Source organism: Argopecten irradians, chromosome 11, assembly GCF_041381155.1.
Source record: "Argopecten irradians isolate NY chromosome 11, Ai_NY, whole genome shotgun sequence".
Taxonomy (NCBI): Eukaryota; Metazoa; Mollusca; class Bivalvia; order Pectinida; family Pectinidae; genus Argopecten; species Argopecten irradians.
The window spans coordinates 8,312,296-8,334,728 of NC_091144.1; the positions used below are offsets into that span (position 1 = coordinate 8,312,296).

A 22,433-nucleotide genomic window follows, 5' to 3' on the forward strand; every position below is an offset into this window, starting at 1 on the left:
ATACAGATCTTATATATCCTACCATCAGGTTGGAATCAGGTGAACACAGGTATATACAATAAAATCCAGATACAGATCTTATATCCTACCATCAGGTTGGAATCAGGTGAACACAGGGTATATACAATAAAATCCAGATACAGATCTTATATCCTACCATCAGGTTGGAATCAGGTGAACACGGGTATATACACAATAAAATCCAGATACAGATCTTATATCCTACCATCAGGTTGGAATCAGGTGAACACGGGTATATACAATAAAATCCAGATACAGATCTTATATCCTACCATCAGGTTGGAATCAGGTGAACACAGGTATATACAATAAAATCCAGATACAGATCTTATATCCTACCATCAGGTTGGAATCAGGTGAACACGGGTATATACAATAAAATCCAGATACAGATCTTATATCCTACCATCAGGTTGGAATCAGGTGAACACAGGTATATACAATAAAATCCAGATACAGATCTTATATCCTACCATCAGGTTGGAATCAGGTGAACACGGGTATATACAACAATAAAATCCAGGTACAGATCTTATATCCTACCATCAGGTTGGAATCAGGTGAACACAGGTATATACAATAAAATCCAGATACAGATCTTATATCCTACCATCAGGTTGGAATCAGGTGAACACGGGTATATACAATAAAATCCAGATACAGATCTTATATCCTACCATCAGGTTGGAATATCAGGTGAACACGGGTATATACAATAAAATCCAGATACAGATCTTATATCCTACCATCAGGTTGGAATCAGGTGAACACGGGTATATACAACAATAAAATCCAGATACAGATCTTATATCCTACCATCAGGTTGGAATCAGGTGAACACAGGTATATACAATAAAATCCAGGTACAGATCTTATATCCTACCATCAGGTTGGAATCAGGTGAACACAGGTATATACAATAAAATCCAGGTACAGATCTTATATCCTACCATCAGGTTGGTATCAGGTGAACACAGGTATATACAATAAAATCCAGGTACAGATCTTATATCCTACCATCAGGTTGGAATCAGGTGAACACAGGTATATACAATAAAATCCAGGTACAGAGGTACTTACCTTGAACACAGCATTAATCTCCACAAAAGAATTAAATGTCGTAGAGTAAAATTCCAAAACAACTTTCCAATTTCCGTTTTCTTTGGCATACTTAACATCCTCTCTGAAACAATGACAAAGCATTCATTCATGCATACATTATCATATATCAAAGTTTTTCATGTATTCTATATATCAAAACAAGCCAGGGATGTGGGAATTGGTTGTGGTCCAATTTTTACTCTCAAGAAAACTTTAACATGGAGACCCTGAAATGAAATTAATCATATATAGGGAATCTTACTAGGGGGAATGAGTCCAGGTGTTTCTAAAGGGCAAGCACTATTTATACTTCATCATTTTTAAGACATTGTATACCCAAATATATATTCTCCTTAGTCTCCCTGGTAAAGACTTCCATTTCCATATATTTATGGTCAATTTCATTTTACCCTAAATGACTATTAATAGGACTAATTCCAGGTGTTCCTGAACATTAATCATCTTCTACTTTTCCTTGTGCAAATTCTAATCATACTCTTCTTAGAAAGTCATCCAAAACTAAGTGAAAACTTTAGAAACCTTAAAACCACATGTAGATTCTGACAAAATGTTTTACCTTTATCCAGAATGTTACCTTATACCAATGCAATACAGACCTGATCTGTTCGATGGTCTTGGTTCTCACAGGGTATGCAGTCTTGCTCTGGATCGGATTTGGACTCAGTCGGTTTTTGCTGTTGCTACGTATACTGTTAGTCAATGTGATTGTAGAGGAGCCAGACGGGGCTCGGTGAGACCGTCCTGGACTGAGTAAGGTAGAACTGTTACTTTTATCTGATCGGTACGACACTGGACGACTTGATGGGGTTGTGGTCAGGTGACCTTGACTGTCTATGGGAGGTAACTCTGTTTTACTGCCAGTACCATTGTCTAACAAACTAGACGAAGAACTTTGGCTATCAGCTGGTGACAAACTTCTCTGATGCTTATTTTTCCGACTTGGTCCCATTTTTTGAAAAAAGTTGGCTATAGAATTTAACGGCCCTTGTTGTTTATTTTTTTCCTGGAAAGGAAAATAAATCTTTTCTTGACATTGAAAGAATTTGTATGAAACAGTTAATTTTTGTAATAAAATCTACCGGTAATTTGTTTTTCTTCAAATATTTCTGGTCATAAATCTGATATTTATTTATTATGAATGTGGCAAACATTTATGTTAACAGTTAGATAAATTTTGCATTTTCACATCTTAACACTATTTTGCAGCGATTCTATTTAGCAATTTAAAGTCATGTTTTTTTTTTGTATGTATGCTTGAAACTTTTCCACAGCAATTAATTTTCTCAATTTCTATTTTACCGCAAAATTGAATCTCATGTGAAAATAAGTTTACAGCAGCTAAAATAAAACTACAACAGATCATTGATATTAATCATTCAATGTGTGCACACATTCATTGTGATGTGACATAAAAAAAATGTCATTATGACAAAAAATAGCTCAGGACATAATACTGTAGCTTAATTAGTGAGAACCTGATTAAAGTACAGATCTATACATTACTTTTCCTTACAAATAATATGATTCTGGATATTTTGTTTAACACTACTATAACTATAAAAACTTTTATACCATCATGAAGAAAAAAAAACTGAGTTCAAGAGAAAAATATTTAAGGTCCGACTGGTTTATTAGTTTAACATCCTTAGGGCTTTTTGTCAGCATAATTTGGGGCCAATTTTCGGCCCCTTTCCCCATTGCAAAGCCTCTAAATTTTTCCCAATTTAAGCCTTAAATTTCCCAAAACCAAAGTTTCTTGAAAACTATCCAAAAATATTGCATGAACTTAGTAGGCTACGGCTTTAGATATTTGTGAATTGGCTTCAGAAAAGTACATAAACTACACTGGAAATAAAATATCTTATTTGTTATGCTTTATTTCATATTTCATAATTTTTCCAAAATCTTGGTTTTGTCACACATTTTCCAAAATTCAAAGCCACGGGCCCCATTCCCAAAGCAATGAGAAAAAGCACTGGTCCTATTAACAGCCAGGGTCATTTAAGGACGTGCCAGGTTTGTTGGTGGAGGAATGTCGGAGTACCAGACAAAAACCACCGACCAGCGGTCAGTACCTGGCAACTGCCCCACAGAGAATTAAAACTCGCGACCTAAAGGTGGAGGGCTTGTGGTAATATGTCCGGACATCCTTAACCACTCGGCCACCGCGGCCCCTATGTTCAAATGAAAATAAATCAAAAAGATTTATCCAGATATGACTAGCATGTTCTTCAAATAATCAACATGTTATTAGCCTTAATTCAAATGATGTGAACTGATAATCAATATATGGCTTTTACTGTTAACTATTTTTTGTGTAAGTTTTGTACTGTCACACCTATGGAGGCCATGGTTTGTTTTGATAAAGTAAATGACTCTTATGATACTAGGACTGAACTAGACGTTAAAATCATTGATTTACAACACACAAAGTGTATGCATGTTAGGCTTGCCGCTTAAAGATTGTACAATATATGGCTATACCAATCAATATCATAAATATTATTTCAGAAAAAGAAAACATTTCTGAACATAATTTGCCAGACAGATACCATGGATATGAATTCTAAAATCATTTTAAAAAGCCTGTGATAGATACATGTATTACTCCAACAATGTTAGATGTATAGCAGGACTTGACACTTTTGAAACATTAAATCAACATTGTCTATCATAAATTTCTCAATGCCCACATTTAATATGATTGGATTAATACATGTTGTACATGTTAATGTATATCCCAATATTCAGTACTGGACCAACTAGGTAGTCAATCAAAATATATAGTTATTTTTAATTGGCTATCCATCAGTATACACTGTAGCTAAAAATAACACCAGTATGCTGCATATATGCAGAAATGCCAGAATTGCTTTGAACCAATTTCTGAAATTAAATATACATGTATGGATCCATTAAAGATGTGATGGGAAATGGAATTTAGATATATATCTACTACCCACAAATCATAAATGCTGTCTCCAAAAGTTCAGACTTCTGTTATTAAACTTTCATTTTTATATGATTAAAATACAATAAAATCAATACATATATGTGCATATCATATCTTCTAATACCATTTCACACTGTCCTCAAACCCTTTTTAAGCATACATAGAAAATCAAAAAGACAACACTTTTTGTCTGGAACTTATGGAACATCCATAACACAAACACTGCCATTTGTGGATACATATTATTATTTAATTTCTTTGATGTTTAAATAAATGTTAAATGTTTGTTAATTTAAACTTTATTGATTTGATATCAATTCTGTGAGTGGGCTTTTCGGTCTGTTGAATTGACAGTAAATAAGCTAAAGATTCGCTCAAAGTACATCGTTGAAATTGTTTAGTGTCACTTGTTTAAATATATTAATAGTTCTTTCCTTTACTAATGCATAGCGTACAACGCGTACTTAGAAATTGACGAATATATATGCATAGATAGATTCTCAATGTTAATTAATTTTCAACATTGCCTTCATCTTATGTTACATTATATAACTATCTCTTTCTGCAAATGTTTGACTTCTTTGGAAATATGTCATATGGAAACAAAATTCAACAAAGTTATAAGTTTATCTTGAATCATTGGAGCTGACAAATACAAGGAAGCCTACTGCAATCAACCATATGCATGGGTCTCTGACGACAGCTGAATTGAGGATTTATGTAAAATCTGGTGTCGTCCTGCAGCGATTTTGATTGATACATTGTACAATTACAGAAAGAAAAACAATAATTTCAATATTTCTTGATATAATTAAAGTATCGGCAAAATTTTATAACCGTTAGCAACTTAGCATGTACGAATGTGACGAATTAAATTAATTGGTACATGAACATGAGCTGCAGCTTTGCATTACATTGCATATTCCTGCTGGGCGTATCAGGGAAAGAAAAAGATAATGTGTCTCACCTTATCCAGATCGGGGAGAGGCTGTTCCTCTGGGTCGTTCCTTCGACCCCCTCTCCGCTGACCCCGGGCCCGAGGAGGCCTGCCGGATTCATCTCTGTTGTAAAAATTCCCACAGTTAGGACAGATGGTTCTGTTTGAACCTGGCTGGCATCTTACAGTATGGTCACATGTTTGACAGGTAATGCTAGATCCTCCTCCATTTGAACGGGTTGTTGCCAAAGGCATTTCTATACAAACACTTTAAATGCAACCCATTTTCATTTTCTCGTTAATACCAGTCTGCCACTTCTAACTGGACCCTTTCTCTCCATTTTGGTTTACATTAGTGACGAAACGCATTTTACGGAATATCTCATAAACAATAACAAACGAAACAACCTCGAAAAAGAAAACTTAAAATTCAGTACAACTAACACCCAAGAAGTTACTTGAGTTTTTAAACACTAAAATTATTTGAGGTTTAGTTCTTTTGGGACATTTGGGACATGTAATCAAAATAAATATATTATTATCACATTTCTTATTTTCTATTAACCATCTGAACTCACCTCGCACGGAGGTACAAATGTCAATCGGCGGGAATCCAATGTTGACATTTGTGGTGAAATGAGAAATGCTTACAAAGCTCGTTTTGGATTGTTGGTTGTGTATAGCTAGGAAATGAAAAGAAATCTTCAAAAAAGTGTGGCTAATGGAGACAGTGAGGATGATATATGGGAATATAAAAGTCTTAAGCGTGAAAAACGAGATTCTTTGAAACAATCTCAAAATGACAAGGAATCACAGAATCGCTTTTCTTGTCTTGACTCCGGAAGATTAAAAAGTAAAAAAACATTACAGACAAAACCAAAGGAAAAGAATGTAAGGCAACAGAACAAGCAGTCAAAAAAAGACATTAAGGGAACAGAAGTTAAAAGTGAACCTTCCAATAGACATCCCCAAAAGAATGAAATAACACCATATTGCCAGGATATTTTGGAAGGATTTTGTCCACAATGCCAGGTTCCTTACTCCGCTCTGAGCTTAAAATCTCCAACATGGCATGTCAACGAATGTATGGAAAGAGAAATGGCAACAGAGGGTACATATATATATATGTATTCGATAAATAGCTTAACAACAGAATCATAACACAAGAAAACTCACTGGTGGTTATACATGTAATTAAAAAGAAATGATATCAAACGTTGAATTGAAATATGGTTTAATGTTTATAGATAAAAAATAAAAATGTTTACCAGCTGTGCTCATTCATATAATGGCTTGGACTGATGAGATGCACACAATTCTGTTTACTCCTTCACACGCATTGTCAATAATATGTACGTTATTGAGTACAATCTTATTTAGTTTTTTCTCCTGTGACTGGGACCAGATACCTATATATTTGTAGAAGAACAGGGAAAATACACATTTCTGTCGAGTGTCCCGGCCAGAAATCTAACCCGGGTCTCCGGCGTGGAAATCTACGGCTCTACCGACTGAGCCAAAGAAGCATGCTCCGTCAGCTGAGTGAGAGAGACCGTATTTAACACTATTTACAAGTCACACCGACCCGCTCCTTTTACACTACTCCCCCTGTTTTTCTTGAGATTTCCTAAATCTCAACCCTAGACTCTTTAACCACCTACCATGGGTTATTTAGTTGGTTTTTTTTTGTTTTGTACAGAATGCCCAGCAGGACTAGCCTGTGATAACAACCTACCAAACCACTACTGGAAATTTTCTCACTGGCAGCTGGCACAGTTACGAGGAAGTGGTACGAAGATCTTGGACGATCAAAAAGGTGACCTACAAATATTTAGGGCTGTAACGAGTGCAAAATGTTCACCTCGTGTACCCGACTTTTGCAACCCAACCCGTACCCGGTTACACATAGCTTATAAGAGTAATGCATCAGAACATTCAACATTGATAGTAAGATCAACAAATAACACATTCTTCAATCTTTTTATATGAAAAAAAACAACCTTAAAGAAATCATTCATTACTAAAAATATAACAATTTGAATTGTAATGGTAATATCCAGATGTAAATGATACTGATATGGGTATTTCATTGATTCTATTTTGATCACCGAAGCCATGTTGATTGCAATGCTTGTGCACATGAACAGAAGCACTGCCTGCTTCCTTTCAGGGCAGAGGAAAATAATAAAAATGTTTTCGGAAATGCTTGATGGTTTACACAATGTGTTAAATGTTTGTACACACACAATTAATTGCTTACAATATTTACATTTCAAATTAGTAGTTTTCTGTTGTCAAGCTTACATTGTGGATTCTCGCGATCGACAATAATCAGGCACGAGTAGATTTTAACAGCATGTGAAACATGGTAACATTAAATCACTGAAACCCTGTTTAACTATCGAAATGTGTGTCAGATGAAGATCTTCTCATTTAAAGAAACCCAGATATTAATTAGGTAGTGTAGGCTTGCTTAGCTTGTATAAAATAACAGGTTACCAAGCTTATTTAGATAAATGCCATAGTCTTCATTTTTTTCCTTCTCATAACTGAAATACTCAAGAAATCTGGTATTGCATGTGTCTGTGAATATATAACTATCAAGAGTGCAGAACTACCAAGTTGGTCAAACTTTACCTTGATTCAAAGTTGCATAGGTTTTCAATAAACATGCTGAATCACATGAAAAAATATATATAATACTAAATGTATATAGAATTATTTTTATTTTGTAGGCCAACAAAATGCTTCTCATGTGAAAATCAACTTGTTTGATGAAAATCAACCAGGACATTCCAGAAATAGCAGCAGGGAACATGTCCATGGTGATGCTGCAGCAAAAGTTCAAACAAACAAGGTGAAGGTGACAAGAAATGATATAGAGTCGGATGAAGAAAAAGATCTGGACGATATGCTAGCCAACGCATTCGATGAAAAATCTGTAGACTCAATTGGGTCAATATCATCACCTGTTTCTAAATCAAATGCCAAAAATTATGATGAATGTAGTGATCTTGTAATAACTAAGGAGACATTCGGTGTGCCTTTGGACAACAGTATTAGTTTTAGTCCTCTGAGTAGTCCTGACGAAAATCTAACATTGAGAAAATCTCTGTCCCAAGGTAGTCTTGATAACTACATAGAGATTGACGGTGGCATTAAAAGGCGAAAATCTTCACCCTCTCAAGGACAGATGGCATTTAAAACACCACCCAAATCTGCACCACCATCTGAAAGAAAAAGTTCCAGCAAAAACTCTACAAACAAAAGATTAAAGAAAACATTTGATTCAGATTCAGATTCTCCAAGATTAGGATCTTTGACTGAAAAAGGAAATAAAAGTTCAGGAAAGAAAACAAAAAAGGACAAAACTAGTGACCTTATGCTGGAGTCATCCTCTCCAAAACAGCCATCTATGAAATCTTTTTTCAAGTCTTTAAATGCAAAAAAGATTCTTTTTGAGAAATCTGAGGAGAACGTTAGACTATCAAATGACAGTAACTATGTCCAAATGACATCAGTAAGCAAGATGAATAGAGACATACCCCTGGCCGATTCTGAAAAAGAAACAGGTACAAATAAAACAGAATTTCTTATTGGAGAAAATTCTGACATCCAAGATACAATTGATCCTCCTGGAACTGTAGAATCTAACTGTGATACAAATATTGACTTTACCACTGTAAAGAAGGAAATACCAGAGAATGTTCAACAAAATTGTACTGTAATGGAAAACACAGAAAAATCTCTTAAATGTGTAGAGAATAGCAAAAATGCTTTCAGTATTCTAATGAAAAAAACAAAATCCCAAAGTGAACCAAGTCAGAGTCAGGGTTGCCAAGGTAAAGTTGATGCTACGTCTGTGTTGATGAAAGCCAAACAGTGGGGAACAAATAGAGCCACAGAGTCATACTCTAGGAGAGCAGAGGACAACCGTGCTAACCTGACCATTCCAGAACCAGAACCTGAGAAAAAACAGTGGGATGGCCAAAGAAAGTGTCCATTTTACAAGAAAATGCCTGGTAATTATGATAATTGCTAGAACCCCTTTAATTAGCTCCATAGGATTGGAATTTTTGTCCCATCATAACAAAAACATGTCTTTTATGTTATAATATTAATATGGAGAATATTTATGATCAGAATCCCGTCTTAATGTTTCATGATTAGTCTGATTAGTGCGAGAAGATTTTTGCCGTTTTAGGAAAGAAAACAAATGAAAAATAATTTTTATCCCAATGTCTTTATATCTAGATACAGGAATAACAGTGGACGCCTTCAGCTTTGGAACAATACCAGACTGCTCTGCTTACTTCCTGTCTCACTTCCACTATGATCACTACCGCGGCCTCACAAAGAAGTTTAAACATCCTATCTACTGTAGTAAGGTACAGATTAATAGAGTCTTATATGGTTCTGTCAAGTGGACAGGGATATCTCAACCCAAGTGAAAGATTTTGGCTGGTCAACCCAAGGCTTGCTGAGGGTTGGCGGTCAAAATTTTTCAAGAGGGTTAGATATCCCTGTCCACTTGACAGATCCATGTAAGATTATTTTTCTCCCATATTTAAAAAAAAAAAAACAGGTAAGAAATTATCTTTATAGTGTTGACAACTCATTACTTCCTCGACGATTATCTACGCATGTATCAATGACGTCATTGTATAGCGCGTATGAGCTGTCTTTTCCCTACCCCGGTAAAAGACAGAGTTATCATTTCCCTAGCAACCGCGGGATAACCCTGTCAGGTATGGGAGAAAATATTGTGAGAACCGTGTATTAATTGTAAAAGTCAAGAATGATCTATTTCGTCTTTGCATACTACAGAGTTTGCTCCCTTGCGGGTAGGAATCGATTGTTACGTCATTATTTTGTGAGCGCAATTCACTTCGTTTTCTTCAAAACGTATGACATTAAGCTCGCAAAAACATGACGTCATAATCAATACCTACCTGCAACTGCAGATAACTCTCTAATATGCAAATTCGGAATATAAGGCCCAAAAAAATGTCTGTTGAGGGTTACCCGACCGACTCTAATTTTTTACCCCTGACCCTATTATTTTTTCTCCACTTTTCTATGAATAAATCATTAAAAGTCTGGATTTTGATCTCAGACCGTTCCGGCCATTAATTACTTTAGAGTAAAAGTCCCGACCTACAGAACCTAGTTTTTTAGCTCACCTGGCCCGAAGGGCCGGTGAGCTTATGTCATGGCGCGGCGTCCGTCCGTCATCCGTCCATCAACATTTCCTTTAAATCACTACTAGTCATAGAGCTCTGCATGGATTGTAACCAAATTTGGCCACAAACATCCTTGAGGAAAGGGGAACAGAACTTGTATAAATTTTGGCTCTGACCCCCAAGGAACAGGAAGGGTGGGGCCCAATAGGGAAAATAGAGGTAAATCCTATAAATCACTACTTGTCCTAGAGTTCTGCATAGATTGTGACCCAATTTGGCCACAAACATCCTTGGGGGAAGGGGAACAGAACTTGTATAAATTTTGGCTTTGACTCCCCCAGGGAAAGGAGGGGCGGGGCCCATTAGGGGAAATAGAGGTAAATCCTATAAATCGCTACTTGTCCTAGAGTTCTGCATGGATTGTGACCAAATTTGGCCACAAACATCCTTGGGGGAAGGGGAACAGAACTTGTATAAATTTTGGCTCTGACCCCCCGGGGAAGGAGGGGGGGGCCCATTAGGGGAAAATAGAGGTAAATCCTATAAATCGCTACTTGTCCTAGAGTTCTGCATGGATTGTGACCAAATTTGGCCACAAACATCCTTGGGGGAAGGGAACAGAACTTGTATAAATTTTGGCTCTGACCCCCCGGGGGAAGGAGGGGCGGGGCCCAATATGGAAAATAGAGGTAAATCCATAAATCGCACTACTGTCCTAGAGTTCTGCATAGATTGTGACCAAATTTGGCCACAAACATCCTTGGGGGAAGGGGAACAGAACTTGTATAAATTTTGGCTCTGACCCCCGGGGGCAGGAGGGGCCAGGCCCAATAGGGGAAATAGAGGTAAATCCTTATAAATCGCTACTTGTCCTAGAGTTCTGCATGGATTGTAACCAAATTTGGCCACAAACATCCTTGGGGAAGGGGAACAGAACTTGTATAAATTTTGGCTCTGACCCCCAGGAACAGGAAGGGGTGGGGCCCAATAGGGAAAATAGAGGTAAATCCTATAAATCGCTACTTGTCCTAGAGTTCTGCATGATTGTGACCAAATTTGGCCACAAACATCCTTGGGGGAAGGGGAACAGAACTTGTATAAATTTTGGCTTTGACCCCCCGGGGCAGGAGGGGCGGGGCCCATTAGGGGAAATAGAGGTAAATCCTTTAAATCGCTACTTGTCTAGAGTTCTGCATGGATTGTGACCAAATTTGGCCACAAACATCTTGGGGGAAGGGGAACAGAAACTTGTATAAATTTTGGCTCTGCCCCCGGGGGCAGGAGGGGCGAGGCCCAATAGGGGAAATAGAGGTAAATCCTATAAATCACTACTAGTCATAGAGTTCTGACATGGATTGTGACCAAATTTGGCCACAAACATCCTTGGGGGAAGGGGAACAGAACTTGTATAAATTTTGGCTCTGACCCCCAGGGGCAGGAGGGGCCGGGGCCCATTAGGGGAAAAAGAGGTAAATTCCTATAAATCGCTACTTGTCCTAGAGTTCTGCATGGATTGTGACCAAATTTGGCCACAAACATCCTTGGGGGAAGGGGAACAGAACTTGTATAAATTTTGGCTTTGACTCCCCCTGGGAAAGGAGGGGCGGGGCCCATTAGGGGAAATAGAGGTAAATCCTATAAATCGCTAGCTACATGTCCTAGAGTTCAGCATGGATTGTGACTAAATTTGGCCACAAACATCGTTTGGGGAAGGGGAACAGAACTTGTATAAATTTTGGCTCTGACCCCCCAGGAGCAGGAGGGGCGGGGCCCATTAGGGGAAATAGAGGCAAATCCTATAAATCGCTACTTGTCCTAGAGTTCTGCATGGATTGTGACCAAATTTGGCCACAAACATCCTTGGGGGAAGGGGAACAAAACTTGTATAAATTTTGGCTCTGACCCCCTGGGGGAAGGAGGGGCGGGGCCCAATATGGAAAATAGAGGTAAATCCGATAAATCGCAACTTGTCCTAGAGTTCTGCATAGATTGTGACCCAATTTGGCCACAAACATCCTTGGGAGAAGGGGAACAGAACTTGTATAAATTTTGGCTTTGACTCCCCCGGGGAAAGGAGGTGCGGGGCCCATTAGGGGAAATAGAGGTAAATCCTATAAATCGCTACTTGTCCTAGAGTTCTGCATGGATTGTGACCAAATTTTGCCACAAACATCTTTGGGAGAAGGGGAACAGAACTTGTATAAATTTTGGCTCTGACCCCCCGTGGGCAGGAGGGGTGACCCAATAGGGGAATTTGAGGTAAATCCTATAAATCGCTACTTGTCCTAGAGCTCAAGTTCTGCATGGATTGTGACCAAATTTGGCCACAAACATCCTTGGGGGAAGGGGAACAGAACTTGTATAAATTTTGGCTCTGACCCCCTGGGGGCAGGAGGGGTGGGGCCCAATAGGGGAATTAGATGTAAATATTCAAATTCCTTCAGAAGAGAAACAATGGACTTGTATTCAGAACATTACTTGGCATTACAAACCAGGTGAGCGATACAGGCCTGTCTGGGCCTCTTGTTTGCCTAATATGTTGTAAACCACTTCACCAGTATTTACTGCACAAAATCCAAATTCTTATGGAATTTTGTCAGATAGCTCAAACACAAAATATAATATTTTGCCAATAATTGTATGAAACATATAATTACAAAATGAAAAAATACTATGTCCCTAGATTCTGAGAACACAGTTAATTACTAGAAGTTGAATGAAGTTCTATAAATTCAGGGACTACAGTATATGCATGAAGATCTTTTTTTTTTAAATTAGAAGTTGGGGAAAAAAGCAACACTGGGTCATCTGACCGAAGGTCAGGATACCTATTGTCATCGTGTTTCGTCCGTCGTCGTGTGCGCCGTCCGCCGTGCGTCGTGCGTAAGGACTATTTATAACAAAAGCCTACTCCTCCTTCATCCTTTGATGATTTCATCCATAATTTGGTTTGAAGCATCATTAGGGAAGGACAATCATCATTTTATATAAATGAGCCTTGGTCCGACCCCTAGGGGGCTGAGGGTGGGGCACCAAAAAGGGCAAATTTTCTTATTGTAAGCTTTAAAATCCCTACTCCTCCTTCATCTTGGATGAAGGATTTCTATCCATATTTGGTGTGAAACTTCATTGAGGGAAGGACAATCATATTTTATATAAATGAGCCTGGTCCGACCCCTAGGGTCAGAGGGGGCAGGGCCTAAAAAGGGCAAATTTTCTTAATTTAGCTTTAAAAATATCCTACTCCTTCCTTCCATCCTTGGATGATTTCATCCATATTAGGTGTGAAAAACTTCATTAGGAGAAGGACAATCATATTTTATATAAATGAGCCTGGTCCGACCCCTAGGGTCAGAGGGGCGGGGCCACAAAAGGGCAAATTTTCTTAATTTTAGCTTTAAAATCCTACTCCTCCTTCATCCTTGGATGGATTTTCATCCATATTTGGTATTGAAACATCATTGGGGGAAGGACAATCATATTTTATATAAATGAGACCTGGTCCGACCCCTAGGGGCTGAGGGGTGGGGCCCCAAAAGGGCAAATTTTCTTATTTTAGCTTTAAAATCCTACTCCTCCTTCATCCTTGGATGGATTTCATCCATATTTAGTGTGAAACATCATTAGGTAAGGACATTCATAATTTATAATATTTGAGATAGTGTGACCCCTAGGGGCTGAGGGGTGGGGCCCCAAAAGGGCGAATTTTTTATATTTTAAGCTTTAAAATGGGCGGTCTACTCCTCCTTCATCCTAGGATGGATTTCAATCCAAATTAGGTGTGAGAACACATTATTGATGAAAGGAACAATCATATTTTTATATAAATGAGCTTGGTCCTACCCCTAGGGGCTGAATGTCAAGAGAGGGCCTCAAAAGGGCAAATTTTCTTCTTATTATTTAGCTTTAAAACCTTACTCCTACTTCATCCTTGGATGGTTTCACAATCCAATATTTTGGTGTGAAACACATTTGGAATGACAAACATATTTTATAGTAATGATCTGGGTGCCGAACCCCTAGGGGCTGAGGTTAGGGCCCCAAAGAGGCAAATTTTCTTAATTTTAGCGCTTTAAAATCCTACTTCATTACTCCTTCATCCATGGATGAATTTCATCCATATTGTGTGTAGAAACTTGTTCCATTAGGAAGGACAATCAGTATTATTCCTTTTCAAAATGAAGGGAGGCAGATACTACTCCGAACCACTATGGAGATTTCAGAGCTGTGCCACTAGATGTTCAAATTTTTACTTAATTTTAGCCCTACAAGAATTATATACTCCAGCTATATTCGTTGACTACGTGGAGTGAATTTCACCAGATATGGTCTGAGACATCATTTGGGGAAGAATGGGATCATAGACTCAATAATGACCCAGGTCCATTCCATAGGCAATCAGGGGTGGGCCCCCAAAAGTATAAATTTTGAAGGGACACTTATAGGTCCTTGGACTAACATTTCATAAGATTAATGCACATTCACTACATTAATCAATTAGAGAAATGCAATGGAAAACCTAGTGTGTTTTTGCAACAGTAGGATAAGGACATTGTTATTTGATATAGTTGAGATGTTTGGACCCTCTAGGGCTGAGTAGTGGTGGGGCCTCAAAGGGGCAAAATTTCGTTTCTTAATTTTAGCTTAAAAACCAACTCCTACTTCATCCTTGGATGGATTTCATCCATATTTGTGTGAAACATCATTTGGAATGGACAACTCAAATTTTATAAAAATGAGCCCTGGTCCGAACCCCTAGGGTGCTGAGGGGTAGGGCCCCAAATAGGGGAAATTTTTTCTTAATTTTAAGCTGTTAAAATCCTTCTCCTCCTCACCTTGGATGGATTTCATCCATATTTGTTGTGAAACATCATTGGAAATGGACAATCATATACAAATGACCTGGTCTCGCGACCCCTAAGGGGCTTAGGGGTGGGGCCTCCAAATGGGATAATTTTCCTTAATTTTAGCTTTAAAGACCTACCTTCCTCCTCCATCCTTTGATGAATATTTATCCATATTTGGTGTTGAAGCATCATTGGAAACGACAATTATATTTTAGTATAAATGAGTCAGGTCTGAACCCTAGGAAACTGAGGGGTGGGCCAAAAGGGCAAATTTCTTAATTTTAGCTGACTCACTTCCCAGTTTTAAGGAATTCAGTCTCCGATTCTCAGATAAAAATTGGTCTATAGGTGTTTTAAATTGATGCCAAACAACATGCAAACATATTTTCGTAAAGAATTTTGGTTATTCCAAGAAGGCCGCGGGCCCACTGTCCAGTTTTAATGTTTCAGTCTCCGATCTCAATGAAAAAATTGCTGTCTCTAGGGTTTTAATTGTTGCCGAACAATATGCAAACATTATCGTAAAATTTTGGTATTCCAATATGGACCGCTGTGCCCAGCTTCCTGTTTTTAAGGTTTGTACGTTCTTCCGATCGTCAATTAAAATTGGTCTATAGTGGTTTTTAATTGATGCTGAAACAACATCAAACATTTCCGTAAAGATTTTGAGTATTTCCAATATGATGCGCTGTGCTCTCCTTCCTGTTTTAAGGTTTATCAGTCTCCGAATCTCAATGAAAATTGGGTCTATAAGGGGTTTAATTGATGCCGAACAACATTGCAAACAACATTTTTCGTAAAGATTTTGGTATTCCAAGATGGCCCGCGAGCCCACTTCCTGTTTTAAAGGTTTCGAGTCTTCGATCTCAATGAAAAAATGGTCTAGATAGGGTTTTAATTGATGCTGAACAACATGCAAACATTTTCGTAAAGATTTGGATTCAAGATGGTCGCTGGCCCACTTCCAGGTTTTTTCCGAAATGAAGGTTGGACTTCAGTCTAATTCCGATTGTACTGGAAAATTTAACGTATAAAATGTCTGTGTCTGCTAGCTTATTATGCAGCTGGTCTACACATCATTAGATGTACACTCTATAGATGTAGTATTAAAGGGTCTGTTGTTCTCCTAGCTTATGATTGGGTCTACACATCATTTGATGGTACACTCTACTATTTGTAGTATTAAAGGGTCTGTTGTTCTGACCCTATTTTTTCATGCTATTCAGTCTTCCGATTTCAATCCTATGATTGATGGCTGCTCTACACATCATTTGATGAATACACATACTATAGATGTAGTATTAAATTTTGGTATGTTGTTCTGCTAGCTTACTGATTGCTGGTCTACACATCATTTGATGGTACACTCTATCTCAAGATGTAGTATTAAAGGGTCTGTTGTTCTGCTAGCATGTGCCCAAATGGGGCTGGTTTACACATAATTTGATGGTTAAAATCTACAAGATTTTCGTAGTATTAATGGATTCATGTTGTTCTGCTAGCTTATGATTGCTGGTTTCTACATCATTTTCATGATAAATGGTACGACTCTACTGAATTGATGGGGTACAAAGGGTCAAACATTTTCGTAATTTGCTAGCTTTGATTGCTATTCTACACATCATTTGATGGTACACTCTACTTTAGATGTGTATTAAAGGTTTCAGGATCTCATTTGTTTGCTAGCTTATGATTGCTGGTTACACATATTTGATGGTATACACTCTACTAAAGCAAATGTAGTATTAAAGCCTGTTGTTTTGCTAGCTTTGCTTGATTGCTGGTCTACACATCATCATAATGATACACTCTACTAGATGTAGTATTAAAGGGATTTTCTGTTGTTCTGCTAGCTTATTTGCTGGTCTACACATCATTTGATGGTGTAACTCTACTAGATGAAGTATTAATAGGGTCTGTTGTTCTGCTAGGGGCATATGATTGTGGTCTACACATCATTTGATGGTATTAACACTCTCTAGATGTGTAGTATTATTAAAGGGTCTGTTGTTTCTGCTATTTGATTGCTGGTCTAACATCATTGATGTACACTCTTCAAAGATAGTAGTATTAAAGGGTCTGTTGTTCTGCTAGCATTTCATTGCTGGTCTACAATTATTGATCCCTTCATACTCTACTTGATGTAGTATTAAAGGGTCTGTGTTGTTCTGGCTAGCATATTGCTAGTCTACCAAATTATTTTATGGTACACCTCTACAAGATGTAGTATTAAAGGGTCTTTTGAGTTCTGCTTAGCGTATTTGCTGGCTACACTCATTTGAAGCGTACACTCTTAAAAGATCGTAATATAAATGTGTCTGTTGTTCTTGCTAGCATATGATTGCTGGTCTACTCATCATTTGATGGTACTCTACTAGATAGTAGTATTAAAGGGGTCTGTTGTTCTAACTATCTTATGATTGCTGGTTCTTACACATCAATTGATTGTAACACTCCACGAAGATTAGTATTAAAGTGTCCTGTTGTTCTACTACGCTTATGATTGCTGTCTAATCACACATCATTTCATGGTACACTCTACTAGATGTAGTATGAAAGGGTCTGTATGTTCTGCTAGCATGTGATTGCTTGTCTACACATCATTTGATAGTGTATGACACTATACTTGATGTAAGTATATAAAGGGTCGGTTGTTCTGCATTAGAGCAATGATTGCCAGGGTCTACACATCATTTGATGGTATACACACTCAACAGTGATGTTAGTATTAAAGGGTTCTGGTTGTTCTGCCTAGCATTGTTATTGCTGGTCTATCAAACATAATTTGATGGTATACACTCTACAAAGATGTAGTATTTAAAGGGGCTGTTGTTATTGCTAGCTTATGATTGCTGAGTCTACACATAATTTGATGGTACTAGATAGTGTTCTGCTAAGCATATGATTGCTGGTCTACACATCATTTGATGGTATACACTCTTCTAGAGGTTGTATTAAAGGGTCTGTTGATCTGCCTAGCATTGGTGATTGCTGGTCTCCACATCATTTGATGGTACACTCTACAAGATGATTAGTATTAAAGGTGTCTGTTGTTCTGCTAGCTTATGAATTGGCTGGGTCTACACATCATTTGATGGTAACACTCTACTTAGAAGTAGTATTAAAGGGTCCTGTTGATTTCTACTAGCTTATGATTGCTGTCTACATAATCATGTTGATGGTATACACTATAATAGATGTAGTATTAAAGGGTTATGTTGTTATGCTAAGCTCGTTATGATTGCTGGTCTACTCTACAAGATGTAGTATTTAAGGGTTCTTTTGTTCTTCTAGCTTGATGATTGCTGGTCTACACTCATTTGATGGTATACACTCTACTAGTTGTAGTATTAAAGGGTCTGTTGTTCTGCTAGCATATGATTGCTGGTCTACACATCATTTGATGGTATACACTCTACAAGATGTAGTATAAAGGGTCCTGTTGTTCTGCTTAGCTTATGATTGCTGGTCTACACATCATTTGATGGTATACACTCTACTAGAGGTAGTATTAAAGGGTCTGTTGTTCTGCTAGCATGAATTGCTGGTCTACACATCATTTGATGGTATACACTCTACAAGGATGTAGAATTAAAGGGTCTTGTTGTTCTGCTAGCTTATGATTGCTGGATCTACACATCATTTGATGGTATACACTCTACTAGATGTAGATATTAAAGGGTCTGTTGTTCTGCTAGCTTATGATTGCTGGTCTACACAATCATTTGATGGTATACACTCTACTAGATGTGTATTAAAGGGTCTGTTGTTCTGCTAGCTTATGATTGCTGGTCTACACATCATTTGATGGTATACACTCTACTAGATGTAGTATTAAAGGGTCTGTTGTTCTGCTAGCTTATGATTGCTGGTCTACACATCATTTGATGGTACACTCTACAAGATGTAGTATTAAAGGGTCTGTTGTTCTGCTAGCATATGATTGCTGGTCTACACATCATTTGATGTATACACTCTACAAGATGTAGTATTAAAGGGTCTGTTGTTCTGCTAGCTTATGATTGCTGGTCTACACATCATTTGATGGTACACTCTACTAGATGTAGTATTAAAAGGGTCTGTTGTTCTGCTAGCTTATGATTGCTGGTCTACACATCATTTGATGGTACACTCTACAAGATGTAGTATTAAAGGGTCTGTTGTTCTGCTAGCTTATGATTGCTGGTCTACACATCATTTGATGGTATACACTCTACTAGATGTAGTATTAAAGGGTCTGTTGTTGTTCTGCTAGCTTATGATTGCTGGTCTACACATCATTTGATGGTACACTCTACTAGATGTAGTATTAAAGGGTCTGTTGTTCTGCTAGCTTATGATTGCTGGTCTACACATCATTTGATGGTATACACTCTACTAGATGTAGTATTAAAGGGTCTGTTGTTCTGCTAGCATATGATTGCTGGTCTACACATCATTTGATGGTATACACTCTACTAGATGTAGTATTAAAGGGTCTGTTGTTCTGCTAGCTTATGATTGCTGGTCTACACATCATTTGATGGTATACACTCTACTAGATGTAACGTATTAAAGGGTCTGTTGTTCTGCTAGCTTATGATTGCTGGTCTACACATCATTTGATGGTACACTCTACTAGATGTAGTATTAAAGGGTCTGTTGTTCTGCTAGCTTATGATTGCTGGTCTACACATCATTTGATGGTACACTCTACAAGATGTAGTATTAAAGGGTCTGTTGTTCTGCTAGCTTATGATTGCTGGTCTACACATCATTTGATGGTATACACTCTACAAGATGTAGTATTAAAGGGTCTGTTGTTCTGCTAGCTTATGATTGCTGGTCTACACATCATTTGATGGTATACACTCTACTAGATGTAGTATTAAAGGGTCTGTTGTTCTGCTAGCTTATTGCTGGTCTACACATCATTTGATGGTATACACTCTACTAGATGTAGTATTAAAGGGTCTGTTGTTCTGCTAGCTTATGATTGCTGGTCTACACATCATTTGATGGTATACACTCTACAAGATGTAGTATTAAAGGGTCTGTTGTTCTGCTAGCTTATGATTGCTGGTCTACACATCATTTGATGGTACACTCTACTAGATGTAGTATTAAAGGGTATGTTGTTCTGCTAGCTTATTGCTGGTCTACACATCATTTGATGGTATACACTCTACTAGATGTAGTATTAAAGGGTCTGTTGTTCTGCTAGCTTGTGATTGCTGGTCTACACATCATTTGATGGTACACTCTACTAGATGTAGTATTAAAGGGTCTGTTGTTCTGCTAGCTTGTGATTGCTGGTCTACACATCATTTGATGGTATACACTCTACTAGATGTAGTATTAAAGGGTCTGTTGTTCTGCTAGCTTATGATTGCTGGTCTACACATCATTTGATGGTATACACTCTACTAGATGTAGTATTAAAGGGTCTGTTGTTCTGCTAGCTTATGATTGCTGGTCTACACATCATTTGATGGTATACACTCTACTAGATGTAGTATTAAAGGATATCTGTTGTTCTGTTAGCTTATGATTGCTGGTCTACACATCATTTGATGGTATACACTCTACTAGATGTAGTATTAAAGGGTCTGTTGTTCTGCTAGCTTATTGCTGGTCTACACATCATTTGATGGTATACACTCTACAAGATGTAGTATTAAAGGGTCTGTTGTTCTGCTAGCATATGATTGCTGGTCTACACATTATTTGATGGTATACACTCTACTAGATGTAGTATTAAAGGGTCTGTTGTTCTGCTAGCTTATGATTGCTGGTCTACACATCATTTGATGATACACTCTACTAGATGTAGTATTAAAGGGTCTGTTGTTCTGCTAGCTTATGATTGCTGGTCTACACATCATTTGATGATACACTCTACAAGATGTAGTATTAAAGGGTCTATTGTTCTGCTAGCTTATGATTGCTGGTCTACACATCATTTGATGGCATACACTCTACTAGATGTAGTATTAAAGGGTCTGTTGTTCTGCTAGCTTATGATTGCTGGTCTACACATCATTTGATGGTACACTCTACTAGATGTAGTATTAAAGGGTATGTTGTTCTGCTAGCATATGATTGCTGGTCTACACATCATTTGATGGTATACACTCTACTAGATGTAGTATTAAAGGGTCTGTTGTTCTGTTAGCTTATGATTGCTGGTCTACACATCATTTGATGGTATACACTCTACTAGATGTAGTATTAAAGGGTCTGTTGTTCTGCTAGCTTATGATTGCTGGTCTACACATCATTTGATGGTACACTCTACTAGATGTAGTATTAAAGGGTCTGTTGTTCTGCTAGCTTATGATTGCTGGTCTACACATCATTTGATGGTACACTCTACTAGATGTAGTATTAAAGGGTCTGTTGTTCTGCTAGCTTATGATTGCTGGTCTACACATCATTTGATGGTATACACTCTACAAGATGTAGTATTAAAGGGTCTGTTGTTCTGCTAGCTTATGATTGCTGGTCTACACATCATTTGATGGTATACACTCTACTAGATGTAGTATTAAAGGGTCTGTTGTTCTGCTAGCATATGATTGCTGGTCTACACATCATTTGATGGTACACTCTACTAGATGTAGTATTAAAGGGTCTGTTGTTCTGCTAGCATATGATTGCTGGTCTACACATCATTTGATGGTATACACTCTACTAGATGTAGTATTAAAGGGTCTGTTGTTCTGCTAGCTTATGATTGCTGGTCTACACATCATTTGATGGTATACACTCTACTAGATGTAGTATTAAAGGGTCTGTTGTTCTGCTAGCATATGATTGCTGGTCTACACATCATTTGATGGTACACTCTACAAGATGTAGTATTAAAGGGTCTGTTGTTCTGCTAGCATGTGATTGCTGGTCTACACATCATTTGATGATACACTCTACAAGATGCAGTATTAAAGGGTCTGTTGTTCTGCTAGCTTATTGCTGGTCTACACATCATTTGATGATACACTCTACAAGATGTAGTATTAAAAGGTCTGTTGCTCTGCTAGCTTATGTGATGAATTAAGGCTGTGTCTACACATCATTTGATGATACACTCTACAAGATGTAGTATTAAAAGGTCTGTTGCTCTGCTAGCATGTGATTGCTGGTCTACACATCATTTGATGGTATACACTCTACTAGATGTCCTATTATTAGATAGTTGCATACAAAAATCTGAATACATTATTATCTTTTTTTAGCTATAGCCAACGCCTTGAACATAAGAATGTGTTTAATACATTATTATCTTTTTTTAGCTATAGCCAACGCCTTGAACAGTAAGACATGTGTTTAATACATTATTATCTTTTTTTTAGGTATAGCCAACGCCTTGAACACTAAGACATGTGTTTAAT

General features: G+C 37.6%; 2 protein-coding genes across 3 annotated transcripts in view; one reads left to right on the forward strand and one right to left on the reverse strand.

Annotated features, from left to right (window-relative positions):
• Window positions 1-5,396, reverse strand: part of LOC138334680 (probable E3 ubiquitin-protein ligase HECTD2) — a 48,241-nt gene extending 42,845 nt beyond the window's left edge. For both annotated transcript variants that reach the window (XM_069283342.1, XM_069283341.1), the window contains exons 1-3: window positions 5,064-5,396; window positions 1,740-2,146; window positions 1,102-1,204 (exon numbers count right to left, since the gene is read on the reverse strand). In XM_069283342.1, coding sequence (XP_069139443.1) covers window positions 1,102-1,204; window positions 1,740-2,146; window positions 5,064-5,288 — 735 coding nt within the window. In that variant the 5' untranslated portion in view covers window positions 5,289-5,396. The remainder of the gene's footprint in view (window positions 1-1,101; window positions 1,205-1,739; window positions 2,147-5,063) is intronic.
• A 237-nt stretch (window positions 5,397-5,633) lies between these two features.
• On the forward strand, window positions 5,634-9,484 carry LOC138335709 (DNA cross-link repair 1A protein-like). The gene is made up of 4 exons (XM_069284869.1): window positions 5,634-6,144; window positions 6,733-6,849; window positions 7,769-9,055; window positions 9,288-9,484. The coding sequence occupies exons 1-4, from the start codon at window positions 5,724-5,726 to the stop codon at window positions 9,482-9,484; spliced, it is 2,022 nt and encodes a 673-aa protein (XP_069140970.1). The 5' UTR covers window positions 5,634-5,723.
• The last annotated feature ends 12,949 nt before the right edge of the window (window positions 9,485-22,433 follow it).